The sequence below is a fragment of the Nyctibius grandis genome, chromosome 5 (genome assembly GCF_013368605.1).
Source record: "Nyctibius grandis isolate bNycGra1 chromosome 5, bNycGra1.pri, whole genome shotgun sequence".
NCBI classification, from domain to species: Eukaryota; Metazoa; Chordata; class Aves; order Nyctibiiformes; family Nyctibiidae; genus Nyctibius; species Nyctibius grandis.
In genome coordinates, this window is record NC_090662.1 from 80,400,072 (window position 1) to 80,421,800 (window position 21,729).

The following is a 21,729-nucleotide window of genomic DNA, read 5'->3' on the forward strand; positions in this document are numbered from 1 at the left end:
GGTGTTCCTCTGAACTCCTGGCTACAAAATACGTCTCCTTTGGCCAAGCTAGATGCTTTCTGAAACTCTTTTGGAGTAAGTTGGGAAGGTTTATTTTTATATCTTGCTATGCGTTATGAAGGAGAATAGAATTTTCACAGCACAGTGGTTGAAAGCTGTCACAGAATCATAGGCATCGTGCCTAAAAGGGACCTTGATGCTTGTAGCCTGTGGTAGGATCCCGTACTACTAAATTTCTGTAGATGTTTACTTAGCCTGATTGTAAATCTTGGGAAGATTTTTCCCAAATTCTTAACCTAATTTTGTATAAATGCTGCTCAAATCCATTTATCTCCTGTGTCTGTGTACAACAATTCCTTAGCTTGCCATCTTTGTGACCTGTTTTTTGCACATTTGAAGACTATTATCCTCTCTCTGTTCAGTCCATGTTTCTGTAAAAATAAACAAACACAGCTAATTCAACTTTTCTTCATGGATCGTGTCTTCTACACATCTTCCTATTGTTCGCCCCTGGGTCACCTCCAGTTGATCTATATCCTTCTTGAAGTATGCTGCCCAGAAGACACAGTTCATCCATCAGTCTAGGCTTCCTACTTCTGCAAAGAGAAAAAGGATTAGTTCCCATACAACATGTATGTACAATATGCCAGTTTATTCATAGTATTTAACTTTGTTTGCAACTATATGATATTGCTGACTCACATTACATTTTAACTGCTGAACCTTCTTCTGCCGAGAATCTTTCAGACTAACATAGCCAATGGAGTAAGAAGCCAGTTCATGAAGAACAGAAGAAAGAATCTAAAATTATATTAAGTCCAGTGCAACAAAGCCACTAAAGATCCATTTAGCAAGGGAGGAGTTAGCGAGGAAGTCTGTTAGTTCCATTTCATTCTTTTACCCCAGACACGTGTAATGTATCTAAGTATACATTTCTGTGGCCCGAAATGCCTCTCAACTTTGATGAAACAAAAAGTAAACAAAAATTTTAAAACCAGGATTAACCTGAAAATGTGAAACATGAAGCAACTGAGCATGAACACCTATGTTACTTATTAATCTAATCTGGTGTCTGCTAAACTGATGAAGTGTTAGCAGGTTTAGGAGTTACAGGAAGACAAATACACTAGGAAGGAGAATATATGCCAGGTAATGAGATGTAAAAGAGAGGAAAGAAAAAGAGGGAGAGAAACAGGGAATGGACAACAGGGAAGGAACTGAGACGAAAGCCAGTGGTAATCAAAGGTGTGGACAGATGCTGTTTTGCATAATACCAAGTAAGAGAACAACAAGAGCAGCAATGGAAAATTTAGTTACTCTTTAAGACCAGATTCAAACCTTGACCTTGGAGGAAAATTTTTATTGTCATTAATTGGTGCTGTGCTGGACACCTTGCCACATGTATGTCCCAAGGGCATAATCACTCATCAGATGAGTTTCGTACCCTTCTGCTGAATGAAAGCTCAAAAAACAGATGATGAGAACAGGGCTTGGCATGAGAAGCTCACTGAAGGACATCCTGGGTCTTAAAAAAGGCTCCAGAGGCAGACGGTGGGTTTGGTAGTCTCTCAGAAAGAATGGACATCTTAGACCTAGGAAGCAGTGGGGTAAATGAGAGAGAGTAATCTAAGAAAAGGCTTCATGTGCAAAGGCCTGGTAACATACATACAAAATATTAAAGACTAGTAGTAAATGCATATGCTTAGCATACACATTTGTTAAGAACACATGTCAATTGTGTGTAAGATCCTGGTCAGCTATAAGATACCTCTCTTTGTACACTTCTTATTTTCATTTTTCTTCTTTCAGTTCTTTTCCTCTCTTTCTTTTTCAACCACATATACTGGGTATATTTTCCCAGAACATTTTTGTGCTTTTATTTTGTTAGTGTTAGATGAGGCCCTCATCTACAACTGTGTGGAGCAACAGTGCCAGACAGTGGCTGGCTGGGATAAATGCAGCTGGATTTTCCCTGTTAGCCTTTGGGACCTGTAAGAAGCGTACTAGTTACCTGTGATTGATCTAAGTGGTACAGAAAGAAAAGAAAGGCACGTAAAGCAGCCTGTCACAGAGGAATTATCCCTGTTTTCTGCATTCCCCAGAAATTTCACAGGATTTGTTCTGATTTTGAACACTGTGCTTGGAAATAAGCTCTAGGGAAGATGATGTGAGTTGTGACTGACAGTTTAAAATTCCTTTCTGCTTCACCACTTCTCATACTTACATTTATGGAGCTTTACAGCTGGCTGTAAAGCTCTCCTCATACTGTGAGGATTGCTCCTCCTGCTGGGACAGACTCCCCTGTCTGTAAGGCCCTACAAGCCGTAGTAGCCCAGGTCAGACTAACAGCACTGTGTCCCTTATGGCACAGTACGGGTGATGTGCAGTCTGAGATAAAATGAGACTCATGCTTCAACCAGTGAATCTCGTTCCTGTCACCTCCATTTTTTTAAGAGAGTGACACCCAAGTTACCCTTGAGTAACTGCACACCCAGTAGTTACCTCCTGTTGACTAAGCTGTCAGAGAAATTCGCAGCCTGACTGGTGACTTCTGAAGGTCACTTGGGTTCTCATCCCTGGGTGCAGGAAAAGCCTCTCCAGTTGGAGTAGGCGTAAATGCATTTGTGATGGATTGTGAAAGCTGAAGTCCAACAGGCCTTCGAAATACTTTACCACAGAAGCCATTTTATCAAAAGGCTATGAGGAGGTACGGGGACCAGGCAGCGGTGTGGTGTAGATGACCTTTCCTTCTGCAGGTTTAGAGAAGCAAATGTTAAGCTTTGTCAGCAGAAGGTCAATGGGTGGAAAAATTAATTACTGAATTTTCAATCGACTGTATCACGTACCATGCCAATTATTTTGGATGAGAAATAAATAATGATTGTGCACTAAAAGAGCATTCAGCAAATGGTTTCAGCACACATCTACCAATGCTTTTGTATTTATGAATATTACCTTATTTTCAGCAAGGCTTTTAGCATTACTAAGGTGGTATTTGTTTAAAGTAGTTCAATGAGCTTTACATATTTTGCCTATAAAGTTAAGTAACTGTGAATTTCTGGATGCTAATGTGAGACTTACCTATTTTAATATTCTACAGGGTTTTTTTCTTAAATCACAGAATTATTAAGCTTCATGAAATCTTCTTATCCTCAGCCTAAGCTTTCATCAATAGTTAAACTGATACTTGAAGGAATTTCTCATTTTTCCCTAGCCCAGCATATTCAAATCAATTAGCTGAAGATAACAGTGGAATAAGGGTCAAAAATACAAAAAGATTTTGCCCTGAAAAGGATGCTATCTCCCAGCTAGTTTAGACACAATCTAGTTTAATTTATTTTGCTGAAATTCCTTGGGTTTGCATGCAAATATGGAAAAGGCTGTCCCGTTCAAAGCAGCAAATATATCTAGCCTGATGAGTACAGCAGTCATTGGGGAGACGGAGGCAATCTGAACTGCGGTCCTACTTCCACGGGTTTTGGGAGAAAAAAAGGCAGACAAACCCGTATAAGCGATCTTCAAAGAAACAGCAACTACCAGTTGTGTTGCTGAGCCCCTCTGTCTTTCCTAATCTCCCTGGGCAGCAAATGACTAATTCCTCTGTGCAAAGCGGCCAGCTTCACGGCCAGAGGAAGCGTGCCCCTCCGCGCTGGTTCCGCACCCACGCCCCGGTCTGTGCGCGGGTGGGGGGCTGCAGAGGAAAGGGAGGCAGCCCACGGGCAACACCTAGATTTTGCGCTCTTAAAGCCGGCGGCCGCGGCGGGGGCCGGCCTGCTTGGCCCACGGTGCGGGGCAGAGGCCGGGGAACTGCGGCTTATGATCCCATCACGGCCCAGCGGGAACGGGGAGCACGCCCGCGCCCTCCGCCCCCACTAGTCTCCCCAGCCGCCCCTCGCCGAGCCGCCCGGGCCCGCCTCGCCCCGGCCCGGCCCAGCCCGGCCCGGCCGGCGCCGCCGGCTGCCGCCCCTGGGTGGCGGTGTTAGCCCGCGGGACGCCGCCCCGGCACGGCTCTCTGCGGCAAAGCGCCGCGCCGGTGTTCGCGGGGCCTGGGGCAGGGGCTCCCCGCCACTGCCCGCTGCCGCCGCCTCGGCCCTGCCGCCGCCCGCGGGCACGGCTCGGCCGCCGCGCCTCCTCCCGCCCGGGCCGGAGGGAAGGCCTTTGCGTTCCCCCGTGCCTCCCACCGCCGCCCAGGCCCCGGGCAGCGCCCGCTCCGCGCCCCGCGGGCGCCCGGGGGCTCGGCTCCTCCGTCTGGAGCTCTCGGGGGAGAGCGGGGGATCTCGCCTGAAAAAAGCTTCAAAAACAGGAGAAAACGGCGGGGGTGCGGGGGGGGGGCTGCATCTTGAATGCCCTCTGGGTATTGGTTGAAGAGTTCGGATGGCAGCTCTGGGTAAAGGTATGAGGCTCTTGGAGAAATGGTTTCGCAAAAGGGAAACATGGCCTCATCTTACCTAAAAACACTTTAAAAAATAGTGGGGATGCAAAAAAAAAAAAAAAAAAAAAAGTGGTATTGGGTCGGGGGGGTAAAGAATAAAGGACGTTTAAATACAAGAGAAAGAGCGTGAAAGGAAAACGCAGCATTTTAAACGGACAATTTGTTCACAGTGGGGTATTAGCAAAAATGTAGCAGAAGCGTTCCGGAGGAGGGCCGGCTGCCTGCAAGAGCCGGAGCGTTTATTATTAAAAAATAAACCGTGAGGGATGCGGGGGGAAAGGCAGAGCGAAATCGATCAGCAGGGAGAGAGAGCGAGGGGCAGCAGTGGGATGGGCAGGCTCGGCCACCTCCGTCTGTCCCGGGGTCTCGGCATGAGCCTCCCCCACAGCAGGGCCCTTCTCTGTCCCGCTTCGCTTCTGCTTCCCCTTCCCAGGGACCGGCTTGGGATCTCTACGATCCGAGGAGACCCACTTTTCGGGAGCTGGGTGGGTGATGGCAAGGTGCGGGCAGCGTTGACTGTGGGAGTCATCTAAAAACGACTTGTGGTTTCACAGTGCATCTCTTCAACCACGGCAGCACGGCTGGGCTTTAAGAAATCCTTTGTTTTCTCCGTCAGGATAGATACTTTACGATGAAGTTCTGTGTTCAACATCTTTTGCTTGCTTGTCACTGCCTGCTTTCCTTTCAGCCTTTATTGGTGTGTGTTTTAGCCGATTCTCTTTGAGAGATGCCTAGAGCTATCTGTGTTTAGCGCTATTACACGTACATAAATGTATGTGTATAAGTGGGCATAGGTGCACGGGTTTATCCATCTCTATATAACTTACCACAGCCCACAAACTTGTATTTGAGTGCTATTTAAGCGTGCATATGCATGCAGCTCTATGCCTCCAGACAGGCACACATTGTGTAGTAGACTGGAATAGATAATTCCACAGACTGCAGGAGTAAACTGAACAGCTCAGAAATCAGTGAGAAAGAAAGAAAAGACAGAGAAAGAAATAAAAGACAGACAGAAAGAAAAGACAGAAAGCAAAGGAAGCCTTGCTTGACTGTAAGTGTCTGAACACAAAGTGAGTTTTTGTCCCAGCCCTTAATCTCCCTAGGAGCAGCAAACTGAATATCCTAAACTCGTGTTAAGAGCCAAGTATATCTGCTTCTTAAAGGAGGAAGAATGTTTTCTTACTGTGGAAAATGAAATCAAATTTAGTGACAAGCGTTTGTTTACAGCAGGGTCGGATGGTCAAAGAGAAATAGTCTGCGCACACACACACATCGCCTTTTAGGATACGGAGCTGTAAGCAAACGGGGGTTAACGTCTGCCTCTTTCTGATTAGAAAAAAAAAAAAAAGAAAAAGAAAGAAAGAAAAAAAGTTTTAACAATCTCTTTTGCGAAGTCCGTACATTGCAAATCCAGCCGCTTTACCATACTAGAGGAAATGAAAAAATGCTTCGGTTTGAGAGGACGAGTCCTTTATTTCCCTTATTGGATACGTTTCATGTGTTTTCCCCAACACTCCGGCTTAAGGACATGCCTTCTGAAACACAAACACACGCAGAACTCGCACACGCACATGCACACAGACAGATAAGATATGTATTAGATCCTGACACATACGGGGTGGGGGGAAGAGCAGAGGGGGGAGAGAGAGAGAGAGAGAGAGAGATCCTCCTACCTGGAGCCATAGATTGCAAGATACGTAGTGTTACCTGGGGAAGTCAGAACAAGTAAAAACACATTGAACTTCAGGGCTCTATGAGGCAGTTGATCAAGATCAGTGCTTGCTCATTTTCTCCCTGAGACTGACTGTCTTGGGTTTTTGTTTTACCGTTTTGAGCAGCTCTTTCTATTTTTTCCTCCCTCTTCAGCTTTAAAATCGGAGCCGGTTTCGGTCACCATGGCTCTGGGAAGAGCTGCTTATCTGGGCGGTGTTGATTTTTTACAGTTTGGCCGGCTTTGCTTCTGGGTAGCTTCAGCAATGCTCTTGACTGGGATTTAATCGACAAGATCAGTTCGACTTTTTGTGCAATTTTTATGGCTCAGTCCATTCTCTAGATCATGCACAGAAACTTTCGGAAGTGGATTTTCTACGTGTTTCTATGCTTTGGAGTCATCTATGTCAAATTAGGGTAAGTCCTTGTGCACGACAAATCTCCTTGGCTTTTGTGTCACGTTATTATAGAGTTGTGAACAAAATGTTGCAAAGGAAAAAAAAAAAAAAAAGAAAAGGTGATTATTTCTCTCTCTCTGCCCCGCTCCCATGGGTGTGCAAGCGGTGGCAGCCCCCAGAAGCGGGCCCGTGTTTCTCCCCAGTGCCGGGGCAGGGCGGCGGGGCGATGCCCGGCGACGGGGCGCTCCGGCAGCTCCGAGCCTGCAGGCAGCCAGTCGCGGGTGATGACGGATCCTTTTAGTTTGTACTGCTTAAGCGAACTTAAATATTATCTCTGGCGTACAGTACCCTCAGAAAAAAAAAAAAAAAAGGAAAAAAAAAAGCAGCCTGACAGAGTTAACTCAGCCGCTGCTGCTGGGACAATAGAGCAGAGCTTAGGTATTAAAAAGGCGAAAGGGGCGGGAGGAGGGGAATCCCTGCTCTGAACCTGCACTCAGGGATTTGTTTTATGCAGGCCTAGACACAATTTGCGTTTCTATCCATCACACGGACGTGTTGAAATTAACTTGACAACTGGTCCGGCTACCTCGGCGCTGAAGCGACCGAGAAGCCGAGCGGGCTCCACCGACGGGACCGGCTCGGGGGCCCGCAGGCCGGCTGGCAGCGGGGGCTCCCGGGAACGCCGCTGTTTTCTCCTCGGTATTTGATCACCGCGATCGAGATCACTGTGTTATTTTAGTTGCCAAGTTTCTCCCTCTCTCCCTCTGCCTCTCCCCCCCCTTACCTGTATGCCCTTATTAATATTGCTCGTCGCAGTAGGCTGACTTGAGTTGAATTTCCACATTCCTGAGCCCCAGCCGAGTCCTTACCTGTCGAGCTACAAACTCTTTAAAGATCCTGTCTTTGCGTAGCTGCGGGATTTTTTTTTTTTTAAAATGATCAAGAATGCATAAGGTGAGTTGCAATCCAAAAACGCTCGCTTCCCACCGTGAAATCAATACGGGGAAGAAAGGGGGGAGCCAAAGGGCAGCCCCCAAAGGCGGGAGAGCGGGGGCGATTCCCCGGAGGGACGGGCAGGCCGGCCGGCAGCGCGGCGCAGCACCCCGTCCCGTCCCGTTCGGTTCCGTCCCGTCCCGGAGCGGGAAGGCAGCGGCAGCGGCGCAGCGACAAGCGGGGAACTGCCCGACCCTGCCCGCCCGGCCGCCGGGACCTGCTGGGGCCGCGCAGCCCGCCCCCCACCCCGGGGCCCTGCTCCGGGCATGATGCGCGGCGGGGACAGCCCCGTCCCCGCTGTCAGCAGCCCGGGCAGCGGCGGGGAGGAAGGGGCTGGCGGGGGAAGAGAGGAAATCTGCAAGAGGGAGCACGCCAGACCTGAGGATTAAGGTTACACCGGGGGCGGAGGAATTAGATCAGGCTCCTCGGGGATGAGAAGGGAAGCGGCGCTGCCCAAGCACGGCCGGTGCCCCCCACCGGGAGCTCTCCCAACTGCGGGCGGCAAGGGCAACGCTGCCGGCGAAAGCCACGGTCTGCCTTCCGGGAGGTCCCCAGCAGGTTGCTCGGCGGGCACCGGCGGGATTGCATCCCTCTGTGTATTTGCTTATTTCTTTATTTATTTTTGGGACTGCTCTCAGCCCGCCCCCACAGCCACAGGTGCCGCCGCAGGGGCCGGCAGAGCACGGCGCTGTCCCGCAGTCGACTCGCGGAGGATGCGCGGACGCGGAGGGGGCGCGGAAGACGCCCTCCGCGCTGCCCCCTGCCCCGCCCCGGTGAGGAGCCCGCTCCCACCCCTGCCCTGGCCGGCGCACATGCCCGGGGGTAGCCCCGAATTCTGCCTGCGGGAGACAGGAGGGTGTGTTCGGTGCTGTAACCTCTGCGGGGCTAAATACCTGCGCCGCCCTTTGTCGCAGCTGTGGTCGGCAGCGATGGGCTCTGTCGTCCTCCAGGCTCAGACTGACAGGGGTTTAGATGAGAAGTGAGTTTGGTGGGGCTGTGTATCCATAAATAAAGAGATGACGGAGACACCCCATCTACTTCAATAGCTGGAGGACTTCGTACAACACATCCCTCACAGAGAGGCAGGCGAGCTCAAAGAGAATGCTTTGCAAAATCAGGGTAATGATATTGCTATTCGCTTTCACTGCGGTTTTATTTTTTAAGGAAACAGAAGATTGGGCACATGTTACAGTCTGGAAGGCAGATCTCTTTCCGAAATAGATTGTGGCTCTTTTAGAAGGGGCTTCAGAGCAAAAATCACAAGAATGCTGTTGGACTGAGCCTGGAAGTAAAACTGAGTGGATAGCAGGAACAGTAAAAGCCCTTACAGAAATCCCATCAGATCCATCACCGTGCCTGTAAGGCGATGAGGATACTTCACTTTCTCTGAACAATAGGAGAGAAATTTGCTCTGAGATCCAGGGCTACTTCTAGGCTAGGCATGTGGGATGCAATTATTTCCTCTTTCATCAACCACTGGAACTACCATTTTGTTGAAACCATATCCTTTGAGTGTAATGATACCTTTTCTAGTGAGCTCTTTGCATAGAAAAGAGGGGGAGATGAAGTGAGATAAAATGTAGTTTGTCTTCCAGTGCATTAGGTTTATTTTGCAGGGTGAAGGAGAGAGCCATTGTGCCAGCGACAGCAAAGAGGCTTGGCAGGCGCCTTTTTTTTTTTCTTTGCTGCGGAACACGTGTTCATGTCTTAATAAAACGTGCTAAAAGCTCCACTTCCAGTGGCAAACATGAGACCGGGGGCAGAGAAATTAGCGCAATAAATACATAAGTATTCACCCAGCTGTTGGACGGGGCGGGGGGTGTCCCATGGAATGACATGGCAGGGTACTATAAAGAACCCGCTATGTCCATTCGGGAGGAGAGAGCAAGATCCCGCTCAGGTAGTTCCTCCTTCCGAGGGAATTCCCGTCGTTCCCATTTCTATTTCCTATCCTCGACTTTACCGGAGAGAGAGGCTTGAGGTGAAGCATCCCTTGATATTTCTGTCGATGACGCTTCCGTCCAGGCAGCGAAGCGTCAAGCGTCTGCAATCCTGCTGACTCCACGTATCCCCTCGCGAAAATAGATCACATCAATTACTGACCCCGGCTAGCAGCAGGGCTGAAACAGAAATATTTCCTGCGAAGATCGCAGAGCGCTCGGCTCCAGTTTAATTAACAAATACGTGGGAAGTTAAAAATCACAGCTGTACCACAGATGCAAACCACAGCGGATGCTCTGGGGATGAACGATATGACCTTCGGAAAGACGGAGCCGCGGGCAGTGCTCGGATCACGGCTCTGGGGGCAAACCCCACCCTTTTCCTCTTTATCTTTACTGGAGGGAAAGAAGAGGGGCAGCCGGGGCAGCGCCAAGGGGAGCGGAGAGGACCCCCCCACACCCGGGGGGAGGAGGTCAAGGTGCGGTTCGAGGGCTGCAGGCGGTGGGAGCCGGCGCTGCCCAAGGGAGCACCGAAAGGCGCCGGCACCCCTTCGGGGGGAGGCGGGGACACTTCCTCCGTGCCCCGGAGGCAAAGCCGAGCGGAGCTGGGGGCGCATAGAGCTGCGGGCACCGAGCACAAAGCGGCCCATCCTGGGGAGGCCGAAGCACGCCGCTCCCTATCGGGACTCCCGGGGACGCTGCGGCGGGGAACGGGCCAGCCGACCCCACTCGTCTCCCCTACGGCGAAGCTCGCCCTGGCTTTGCGGCGTTTGCAATGAACGCCAACGAAAACCCGTTCCCCTCGCCCATCCCAGAGGCTGTCCGGCCGCGGTGAGCCTGGTGACCCGGCTCGGCGCCCCCCGTCCCCGCGGCAGGCAGAGGCAGCCTCGACGGCGGGCACCACGTGGCAGCGCCGGGAGCCCCGGCGAGGCCGCGGGAGGACACCCATGGGGTTTACGCTCGGAGCCCCGGACGGTGCGCTGCGGCACCGGGGCTGCCTGGCACAGTTCCCCCAGCGGGACGAGACGCTCCCCGGCCCCTCCAAGGTCACCCTCCGTTGTGCCGCCGCCTCCCCGCCAATCGGACATCTGCTAATTACAAGAGATTCATCATTGCCCACCGCCTCCCCTCCCCGCCCCCCGCTTCTCTCCCCTGGCACTAGACTTGCAGCTCGGTAAGCTACAAGAAATACCCGGTTCCGACCAGAAAGGAGTCCGGTGTGTTGCCTACCTGCCTACCGGGCGTACCTTCACAGCTCTTACCGTCTTCCGACGTGCTCTTGTGCCGGGCACTCTCCCGCTTTGGCGTAAGAAAGAAACCGCAGCTGGGAATAGACAGATAAAAGAAAAAGAAAAGAAATACTTTATTCGTGCCTGCTCTGCTTCATCTGCCCGACTATGGTGTCAGCAACCATTTCAGTGCCGCTCTGCCACAGTTTTGTCCAAAATACACGTGTTTGTGGAAGAGGGAACGACAGACGCATAAACGCCCATATTATGAGTTACCGACAAGACCCTTTCCTCCAGTGCCACATCATTTTATTGAAGGGAATATATTCGTCTTCCATCACCAAAACAAGTGCATTTCTCGCTGCCCCCGGCTGCCATACATATAGAAACCATGTGGATGGAATTTAGCTGGTTATTCTTATCATCATCATCATCATCACTAATTTTCTGACGTAATAACCGGCCCGTGGTTTTAGAATAAAATTTAACTTCCCGAAAAGAAACGGCACGCTTTGGTTCCTTTTATACAAGTTTCCTCCCCCTATACAGCTAAGCTAAGCTGTGGATAAAACCAGCTTCGATCTGAAAATTGTGGATTTTGGTACACCGTCTTCGTTTCAGCTGAACTGGGTCAAACTCTGCCAGCATCAGTTCAAAGTTTTCCATCGCCAGCCTTTGCTTTTAATTTTTACAATTCACATTTTTTTTCTTCTTTCCCCCAGGCACATCTTTAAAACCAGATGCACATTTAAAAATATATCCGAAGCCGAACAAATGATAGAAATAAAACATCAAAAGTCGCTACCCGTTCTCCTAGTTCACATTCAGCACAGCTGCCCCAACCACAGCCTGCATGTCTGAGAGGGAGAACGGGCATTACAGGAGATACACATGTATATGTCCATATATATATATATATATATATATACGCGCACACACAGAGAAATATAAATACGACGATTTTTAGAATCTTAAATAATTATAAATAAGACGATTCTGGGATGTAAATAATCGTTGAAAGGCTTAAGCTTCTGTCTCTTGTTAACCGAGATTAGCGTTTCTCAAAAGGACGTTGACTGTCCCAGCGTCTGCGCTCACCTTGTAGGTGAAAGTGGTTGAATGAAACCAAACCCCGAGAAGACTTTTATCGTATATTGGGCACCAGACAATGTTTTTACACCAGTTCTGCAATTCCCATTCCGTCTGAAGGAATATTTCGTTATGTCACTGAGGCAGCTGCACCCATGTGCCGGGACTGGTTAACTAGAGGAGGTGTTCCCAAGGTGTTTGGAAGAGCTCTTGGCCAAGAAAGCTCCTTCAGTCATTAGGCAATTAACCTGAGACGAACATTTACGGACCGAGGAGACTTCGGAGACTGGTTCTTGCTCATTTAGGCTGCATTTGTGTTAAATTATCTGCGGTGCACGTTTCTCTTTCGGGGTTCGTTTTCAAACGCTAACCCCGGCATCCGCAGCTCACGTCTTTCCATCTCTCCCACCACTACAAACGCCCAACGAGGCGAAGAGGAAGAGCGACTGTCTCCTGCACGGTTTGGGCTACGTGGGGCGAAGGGCTCCCGCCCGCCGGAGCGAGGAAGGGTCGAGCATCCCCTGGACCCGGGTCGCGGCAGTCCCGAGGGACAGGAGCCGCCCGGCTCGGGGGAAAGGCAGGGGAGAGGCAACTAACCTGCCGGGAAACGTCTCTTCGGACTGGCATCTTCTCAGGAAGAAGAGAGGGAGAAGGAAGAGAGGAGACGCTAGCTCTTCCTGAGGGAGCGGCGAGAGGTGCCGGGACCCGAGAGCCGCCGGCAGGCGGTCCCTCCCCGGCGAGGCGCTGCGCCCCCCGGCCGCCCCCCTACACCGGCTGTTTCACACCAGTCCTCTCCCTCCCCTTCTCTCACACGAAATCCAATCTCGCCAGGAAGCTACGAGTGTGCATGTCTGTATTTCTCACTCCGGCGGGCTACGACAACATATACGTCTTTTTTTTTTTTTTTTTTTGAAAGATCCTCCTGAAACCGGAGCTTAATTTTCAACACCGGGGACAACAAGAGCCAAACCCCTGCCGAGGCTGGAGCGACTGCGTAGCCCTTCGGGGGAACTGGGGCAACCGCCCATAATAAAACAATTAACCGAGAGCGGAGCTGGGAGCTGCCAGCTCCTTCAGGATCTCTCCCAGGGCGAGCTGAAAGGGTGCCAGGGCAGAGGCAGGGAGCCAGTCGCTCGCAGCCTGCCGAGGGAGAGCTTGAAAAACGCCCCATGAAGCGGGTGAGGAGCGCTGGCGGGGCGAGGCGTGCGGAGAGGGCTCAGCCAGGGAGCGCGGCTTCAGTGCGGCCCGGACTAGAACAGTGTCTCTCCATTGTCATCCTCCCCTTTAAAAAAAAAAAAAAAAAAAAAGAGAGAGGGAGAGGGAGAGAAAAAAAAGTAGGCGGATTGCAGTGACTGACTGCCCAATGGCAGCCCCGAGTCTCAGGAGAGTTACAGGGGAGGGGGGGGGGGAGAGAGAGAGGCACTTTCTGCCATCCAAATCCCTTAAACCATCCTCATTCCAACACGAGAGCCCACTGTAACAACTTCCAACCACTGAGACATGACAGGCAGGAGCCCAGAGGCAGCAGCAGCAGCGAGAGCAGCAGCAGCAGCATATACTCTGCACAGGGAGCAGCATTAGCACCAGGGGAATACTAGACACAATACAAACAAACAAACAAACAAACAGACAAAGCCCCCCCAAGCCCAAGGGACTGGATTCCAACTCAGATTCAAGCCACAGCTGACACCAAAAAGGGTGGGGAATTACGACCAGGGGGGGCCAGAAAGGAATAACCAAGGAAGCGAACTCCAAGAGTGTAAACGGGATTCAGCCATGATCCTTTTTTCATCTCGCAGTGTGTTACTCTCAGTGTATTACCCTCAGATTTTCCTCATCCTTACCAGTGGGAGTTACCTGTAAGTGATCCAGATTTTTTTTTTTTCCAAAATACTGTTTGAAATGACCCCGCTAGCAGCTAGCCAGGGGCAATGCGCAAAGCAAGCAGAGGGAGCCGGGAGAAGCCAGCACGGGCGGCAGCTCCGTGCGGTGCGTGGTGGTGAGGATGGTGGTGGCGGTGGTGGCGGTGGTGGTGGTGGCGGCGGAGGTGCCTGTGCTGGTGGCGGTGCTGGCGCTGCTGGTGGGAGCCGGTGCCGAGGGAAGGTGCACACCGCCAGGTAACTCCCGGGGCTGCCCCGCCGGCGGGGCCGGGGCCCGGCGTGCTCGCAGCGGGGGCGGCGCACCTTGGAGGGCGGCGGGGCACGGGGCTCGGAGCGGCCGGCGGCTCCCCTGGGGACTCCGACCCCGACTCCTCCTCCTGCTAAAGCGGAGACGGGCATCGCTTCGCAGTCGTCGGGGGAAGTGTGTTTCTGCGCGGAGATCCCGAGGAGCGGGGGGGGCTGCTGCAGCCGGCGGCGAGCGCCCAGCCCCGCAGCCCGGGGAGAGCCCCCCGGCCGCGGAGGCGCTTGCTAGCCGGCTGCTTTTGCTCCGGAGGGATCTCCAGTCCCGCAGTTAGAGCTGGCTCCAGGACCTTTTCCTTGTGAGGAAGGGGGTGGAGGTAGGGGTGGGGGAAATGAGAGTCGGTGGGTGGGACTGCAAGGAGTTTCGGTCTCTTTTTTTTTAATATCTATATCTGTATCTAACGTTGCGGTGGATAAGTAGCGGCTGGGCTTAGTCCGTGCGGGCTGCGGAGATAGTGTCCGCCGTCGTGCAGGTCCCCCGGCAGGTCTCTGTCCCCGCCGGGCGCCGCGTTAGGGGGTCGGGGGTGGCGGGCCGGGATCCTGGCGCGGGCCAGCCGCGGAGCCGAGGGGAGCCGGGCCCGGCCGGGGCTGCACGCCGGAGCCCGGAGGGGCTGCCGGGGAGCTGTCAAGGGCTTCTGCTCTCTCGCACTCCGGGCGAGACCTGACCACGCTTTGGGGCAGCCGTGGGGAGGGGAGAGCGCTGGGGGCGGCAGGTCTCCCGGCCGGTGGAGCCGGTTGAAAATTGGGACTCTTTTCCCTCCCTTGAGCATCTCTCCAGCCCCGGGCACGGCGAGCCCCTCCGTGCCGGGACTCGGGAATCGGGCCGGGGGGAGCTCCGGGAAGCGCAGCGGGTGGGTCGGGTGCGGCCCAGGCGGGCCGGGGGCCGCGGCAGAGGGGCTCACCTCGCCTCGGTCCACCTCCCGTCCGTGATGGGGAACAGCCGCCTCGGTATCCCCGGCCTCGCATTCCCCTCGGCTGCGGGGTCCAGGCGGATTTCCCTTCTTTCCCACCCCTGTGCCGAGCTCAGACCTTTTTGCACCCCGGCGGGTGCAATATTTGAGCTCCTACCCCTGAACTGTGTGTGGATTTATATATCTATACATCTTATTTTTTTCCTCTCTATGCATGCACGAGAGCACGTGCATATAAACAACCGTGTGTGTGCGTGTTCCTCTGTGTGTGTGTGTGTATTTTCTGTGGGCTATGGAAAAATATAACCCACCGCTATGGAAGAAAAGTAGGAATAAACACACCCATAAAGAGAAACTAAACGCCTATTTCTACATTCTTAATTCTTAATGAAATGCACATGCTTTGGCTACCGATTTTTAAAGGCGCTTGATTTATGGAAGAACGTTAGGTTTAATTTGGTTGGATGCTATTGATTAAACCAGCCAGAGCTGCCTGTTTCTATTCACAGGCGGGATATGTCTGCTGGTAGGTGACCCAACAGCTTGTAAAAAAAATTGCAGTGCTATCTATTTTTATTTTTTAAACAGGAGGAAGGAGTCGTAATAAATAAATAAAGACACCCTTTTAATATAAGTGTAGCCATATTTTTCTCAAAACCCTAGGAAATTACTATCCTACAAAGTTTTCCTTCTATAAATAGTTCAAATCTTGAAACAAAAGTTTTAAACCGCACACCAGATGCTGGGATGCTAGCGGTTTCCCTTGCTGTGTGACATAATTATAAGGTCCGAAAGCAAAAGCTATAGAAGTATAATAATAATACTAAGGCGACTGCTGAGGGGAAATACAAGGGAAGCAATGCCTGCTTTATTTAGAGCGAACTGCTCGGAGATCTTTTGAGCACTGCCCCGCGACAATGAGAAGTTGTTGCGGATAAATAATGCTCCCTCTCCTTTCCCTGCGCCATCCCCTCAGCAGCAGGTCACTGGGAGCTGGACCCGCGGAGCCGGAGCCGGGGTGGCTATTGCAATCCAGCAGAGCAGAAGGGAAAGGGATCAGGAGGTGAAACCCAACAAAGCGGAGCCCCAAACCAACGCGCACCTCCCTCCATCCATCACTCCTGTGGATGGAGCCGGCTGGCATCCCCGGGGAGGCAGCAGCGCGCCCGGGGCCGGCGGGGAGAGGCTGCCTGGGCCCCCCCCTCGCTCCCCGCCCCGCTCCCCGCTCTGTCCCTCCGTGCCACCCCCGGCCCCAGCCCGCAGCTGGGTTTGCTGCATCTCAGCTGTGTCCCCCCTCTTCGCCCCCAGTAAGCGCGGAGCAGCGGCGGGGAGAGCTGGACACGCTGAGATGCTTTGCCTCTCTCCCGTTTGGAAGTTTGAAGAAAGAGAAGTTACTTCAGTGCCTAATGAATAGTAGCCTAGCGAACTTGTGGTGTTTATCTTGTGGGTAAATATACTTCTCTGGCTTACTAATGGTAGCTTTTAAAGATTAAAGCATAGTAGAGCCTGTTTGAGCATTATCTTCTTGTGTCTGTTTCTGCTACCCTCACTCTCTGGAGGGGAGGATGCTTCCCAAGCTGCTATTTAGTGAGTTCTCATGCACTGTCAATGGTTACACTAATTTTGCCTGAGATCTCTATCTCCTTTGGCATGGGAACAACTCCTTGGCCTCTGAGCTGCTGGTCCTTCAGGGATAAAGATGAACCTACCAGGGGCAATATGCAGTGGAGGAGCAAACTGAGCACAGGGTGTTTGTGCTCTGTCTCTCTTGGTGCGGGGGGACACATGATACAGCTCATTTATTCTGCTAGAAAAGCTGTAATGCAAAAATCACATAGTGACGAAATGGGATTTTCAGAATGAAAAAGGCAATGATAGAATGAATTTTCATTTTCAGAATGAAAAAGGCACTGGGGCCTCAGTGTTTTATATGCACTATCTGGGAAGAAAGTTAAGTTATAGTAGACTGCATCCAAAATTAGTTTAAAGAACCAACTCCTTTATAAAATTGATTTCTATACTGTAAGCATGCTATCTGATAAAGTAATCTTCTTTGGCGTGCCTGCCTACTAACCTTTGGCCCTCTGAGACACTGCAAACTTTTTTACAACCAAAAGCAATTAGTGTGTGACTTTTGAAAAAGAAAACTTACTGCAGCTAGAATACCTGCTAGTAGGATGATTGATGCATTGTAATGCTCTGGACATATTTTGGTAATCCAATTACATATTTAAAGTATAAAGCTGACATTTAATAATATTGATGTAATTAGTATAAATGTCTAAAAACCAGGATTATATATAATACTGCCTGGCACCGTTCCTTGCAGTGCATGTTTGAGTGCGCGTGTGTCTGTATACATACACATATTTAGCTCCTTCTAAAGAAGACGGTGCTAGTCTAACTTTCCATTTGTGTACTCCTTTCACTGTTCATCTTCTTTAGGGTTGGATGCATTCACCAGCAACATGAGAGTCTGTTCTTAAGAAGCTTATTTCAAGGATTATCTGCTGGTACACAGAGAGAGTTAATTCAGTTATTTGCTATAAAGCAATTGGGAATAACTCATGAGGGAGAGTGTGTGTATGTAGTAATAGCAGCATAAGTCTTCAAAGCAGCTACATATTCTAACACCATAATACAGCAAATAATTTATATTAGTGAGTAGATATTACTGGCTGGTTAGGAAATGTAGAGGGAGAAAAATCCTCTTCACATTTTGCATCCATTCTGCTGATGCTCCCATGTCCTTACAATTCCACGTCCTTTATAACAGGGCTTCTCCACACTCGTGGGAAGTGGGTTAGAAGGAACGCATATTTTTCATATGCCTACAGAAAAGTACTCATGCCTAATCCCTAAAGATTAGGACTGCTGGAGACAGTCCCTGATGCTTGTCTCTTAGTCTATGCAGCGCGGGAGGGAGCCACGCAAGCAGATAACAGCCAGCCTGCTCTGTGGAGCAGACCCTTCAAGGGGGCGGTGGGCACAGCTTTCCTATTAATATCAACCACCGTGACTGATGCTCCCACATTAGCTGATACAGTCAGGGCTACACAACCCAGCCCACTCTTCCCATCCTGATTAGATCAGGGCTGTATCAACCTCTGTGATAAAACTGGTTGATTTACACTGGTCTGCAGTGTAAATCTATCATTTCCCTGCTTTTGCACTTTATTCATCTTATAACTGAGACCACATACTCTTCAGGGCAATGTTGCTCTCTCGACCTCTATTTGTGCAGTGTATCTTGTGCCTGAGGAGAACTCTGCTGAGGTCCTTAGATACTCCTTTTACATGACACTGTAATAATAGTAATCTATAAAAGGATTTGGAATAGGACTTCAACTTTACTGTCCCCCAGAGATGTGCTGGCTTAGAGACAGAACAAATGAACCTCCAAAGGGTATCGACTATTTTCAGGATCACCTAAAGCTAATACTTTTTTTTCAGCAGAAACAAGAAAGATAAATAATATTTGCATGCTAGGCTGCCATAATCACTGTGAGCTTGGCTTATCTGCCTGATGCAGGCTATTTCTGTGTACTGAAGCTGCCACACAAAGATGGGAGATTGATTGTGATATGACTTCTTGGCAGTTCTAGAAGATAAAGTTCACCATTCCTCTGAGAGACCCAGACTAACATTCCATGTCTAAAACTGCAGAGCTTTGCTAAATCTGTGACTGGCCACCTCTCTCCCTGCCGTGGTCTAGGCCAAATACCCAAGTTCTGAATATCCTTGAATTCAGATGCATTTGGATGTAGGCACCTCTCTCAATCCTTTGTGGCAAGCAGGTTCTGAGAATTAGATGTCTAGCCTTAAAATTGAAAAAAACTAATGACTTAAGTAATTATAAGGAAGGGTGGCAGCATCCAGAATTTGTAGGATGACAGCGTGGAATTATTACATGTGCTGCGTTACTAACATAATATTACAAGTGGGTATAAAGCAACATGAAATATTCAGACAAGTAGGTAATATTAAATGCAGATATGCTTGCATATTAAACGAAGAACAAGGCCAGTCCCTCAGAAGACAATCTTTCGAAGGAGGTGTTAAAGAGCTAAACAAAGCAAGCTGCAATTACACAGTTTGACAAACACATTTCATGCAATGGAAAGAATGCACCAAGTATACCTGGCAATATGGCACACTAAATTTAGAATGGTGCCAAGTGTTTTCTCAGTGCGTGAGACTGCGTAATTTGGACTGAAAATACTGTCAGAAAGATTCCTAACCCCCAAAATACAGCTCAACCCTCTAGTCCTCCCAAGTTACCACAAGCAACAGAAAGCTGGGATCAGCTATAGATCAAAGGAGTTCTGCAGACATGCTGACACCGCGCATTACAGAACTGGTTAATGTTGCAAGTCTGATTTCTTCAGCCCATAACCTTTGCATGTCGTTTTACCCTCAGTGGACTCTCACTGGTGTCTTTCATGCATGCTGGCAAGACACCTCTACCTGCTAACTACCTGACAGATGGCTTTTTGCAACTCCAGGTTCACCTGTCTGCTTGATTCTTCTCATTACTTTTGCTCTTTCCTCCTTGATGCTTCACTGCCCTCCTGTATGGCATTACCCCAACATGCCTCAGGTATAGAGCTTATATAGTATTACAGTAGTGCTCTACAAGGAAGGGTTGTATGAGAACCAGCCGGGCCTCTAGTCATGAGAACCACGACCAAAATATCTATGCATGAAAGCAAAATCTCCAGGACTTCTGGGTTCTGGGATTGTGCCATGCACATTTGAGTACCCTGGCAATGAGCTGAACAAACTTGTCACTGAAAGCTTCAGGTTTACAAGTCCAGAATTGGGAGGCTAAGAAAGATAGGGAGCTCAGGCACAGGAGTGCTCTGGAAGAAAAGCCAAGGAAGGCAGGTTCCTGGAGAATGTTTGTCAGTCCTTTAAGGGTTATTAGCACCCTTTCCTCCTCTTTTACTCTCCCTTCAATCCTCCCCCGAAAGGTAAAATGATACGTTTTCCCTCCATTGTGGAGAGCTACATAGGACTTGCTGGCTACTGCTTGTCAAGACAACTACGTATTTGCTTTTGCTACAACACATGCATAAGAAGACTCCAGTCTTCAAAAAGGGCAAGAAGGAGGACCCGGGTAACTATAGACCGGTCAGCCTCACCTCCATCCCCGGAAAGGTAATGGAGCAACTTGTCCTTGGTGCTGTCTCTAGGCACATCAAGGATAGGGGGATCATTAGGGGCACTCAGCATGGCTTCACCAAGGGGAAGTCATGCTCAACCAACTTGATAGCCTTTTATGAGGACATAACCTGGTGGATAGATGATGGTAAAGCTGTGGATCTGGTCTATCTCGATTTCAGTAAAGCGTTTGACACAGTCTCCCACAGCATCCTCGCAGCTAAACTGAGGAAGTGTGGTCTGGATGATCAGATAGTGAGGTGGATTGTGAACTGGCTGAAGGAAAGAAGCCAGAGAGTGGTGGTCAATGGGACAGAGTCCAGTTGGAGGCCTGTGTCTAGCGGAGTCCCTCAAGGGTCGGTACTGGGACCAGTACTATTCAATATATTCATTAATGACTTGGATGAGGGAATAGAGTGCACTGTCAGCAAGTTTGCTGATGACACAAAACTGGGAGGAGTGGCTGATGTGCTGGAAGGCTGCGCAGCCATTCAGAGGGACCTGGAGAGGCTGGAGAGTTGGGCGGGGAGAAATTTATTGAAATATAACAAGGGCAAGTGTAGAGTCCTGCATCTGGACAAGAACAACCCCATGTATGAGTACAAGTTGGGGACAGACCTGTTGGAGACCAGCGTAGGGGAAAGGGACCTGGGGGTCCTAGTGGACAGCAGGATGACCATGAGCCAGCAATGTGCCTTTGTGGCCAAGAAGGCCAATGGCATCCTGGGGTATATTAGAAGGGGTGTGGTTAGCAGGTCAGGAGAGGTTCTCCTCCCCCTCTACTCTGCCCTGGTGAGGCCGCATCTGGAGTATTGTGTCCAGTTCTGGGCCCCTCAGTTCAAGAAGGACAGGGAACTGCTAGAGAGAGTCCAGCGCAGAGCCACGAAGATGATTAAGGGGATGGAACATCTCCCTTATGAGGAAAGGCTGAGGGAGCTGGGTCTCTTTAGCTTGGAGGAGACTGAGGGGTGACCTCATTAATGTTTATAAATATGTAAAGGGCAAGTGTCACGAGGATAGAGCCAGGCTCTTCTCAGTGACATCCATTGACAGGACAAGGGGCAATGGGTGCAAGCTGGAACACAGGAGGTTCCACATAAATATGAGGAAAAACTTCTTTACGGTGAGGGTAACTGAACACTGGAACAGGCTGCCCAGAGAGGTTGTGGAGTCTCTTTCTCTGGAGACATTCAAAACCCGCCTGGACGCGTTCCTGTGTGATATGATCTAGGTAATCCTGCTCTGGCAGGGGAATTGGACTAGATGATCTTTCGAGGTCCCTTCCAATCCCTAACATTCTGTGATTCTGTGATTCTGTGATAAGGAGCATTGCAAATACTTCAACCACAGCAAATGTGAAGAAATTCTAGAGATAGAGACTTCAAGTATTTTCTCAGTAGGTTTTTCTGTGCATGTGCAATGTATTTCTATGACTTCTCTTTTCTGTTACCGCCTAAATGTTGTTAGGACAAACCTTCAGATAAAGCACTGGGTTGTCTTTTCCACGCTTTCCTCTGGGCTTTCTTTCTAAAAGGCAGTTTTCTTGATAGTGCAATGGAGCTGAAAGTTAGCTGTCTTCTTCAGTTCTAATGGAGTATAGGCAGCTTTTCTAAAGTTAAGGTAGTTACGGCCAAATAGTTGTTCTCATCATAAAAAAATCTTTCTTCCACTAGGATCTGAC

The 21,729-nt window shown here is 50.1% G+C and overlaps 1 protein-coding gene across 2 annotated transcripts in view; it reads left to right on the forward strand.

The window, feature by feature from the left end:
* The first annotated feature begins 6,491 nt into the window (after window positions 1-6,491).
* WNT7B (Wnt family member 7B) overlaps window positions 6,492-21,729 on the forward strand; it is a 99,203-nt gene continuing 83,965 nt past the window's right edge. The window contains exon 1 of one of the 2 annotated variants that reach the window (XM_068400885.1): window positions 6,492-6,562. In XM_068400885.1, the coding sequence (XP_068256986.1) occupies window positions 6,492-6,562 (71 nt within the window). Of the gene's footprint in view, window positions 6,563-13,570; window positions 13,654-21,729 lie in introns of those variants that run through there. The other variant, XM_068400884.1, reaches the window with a different exon arrangement.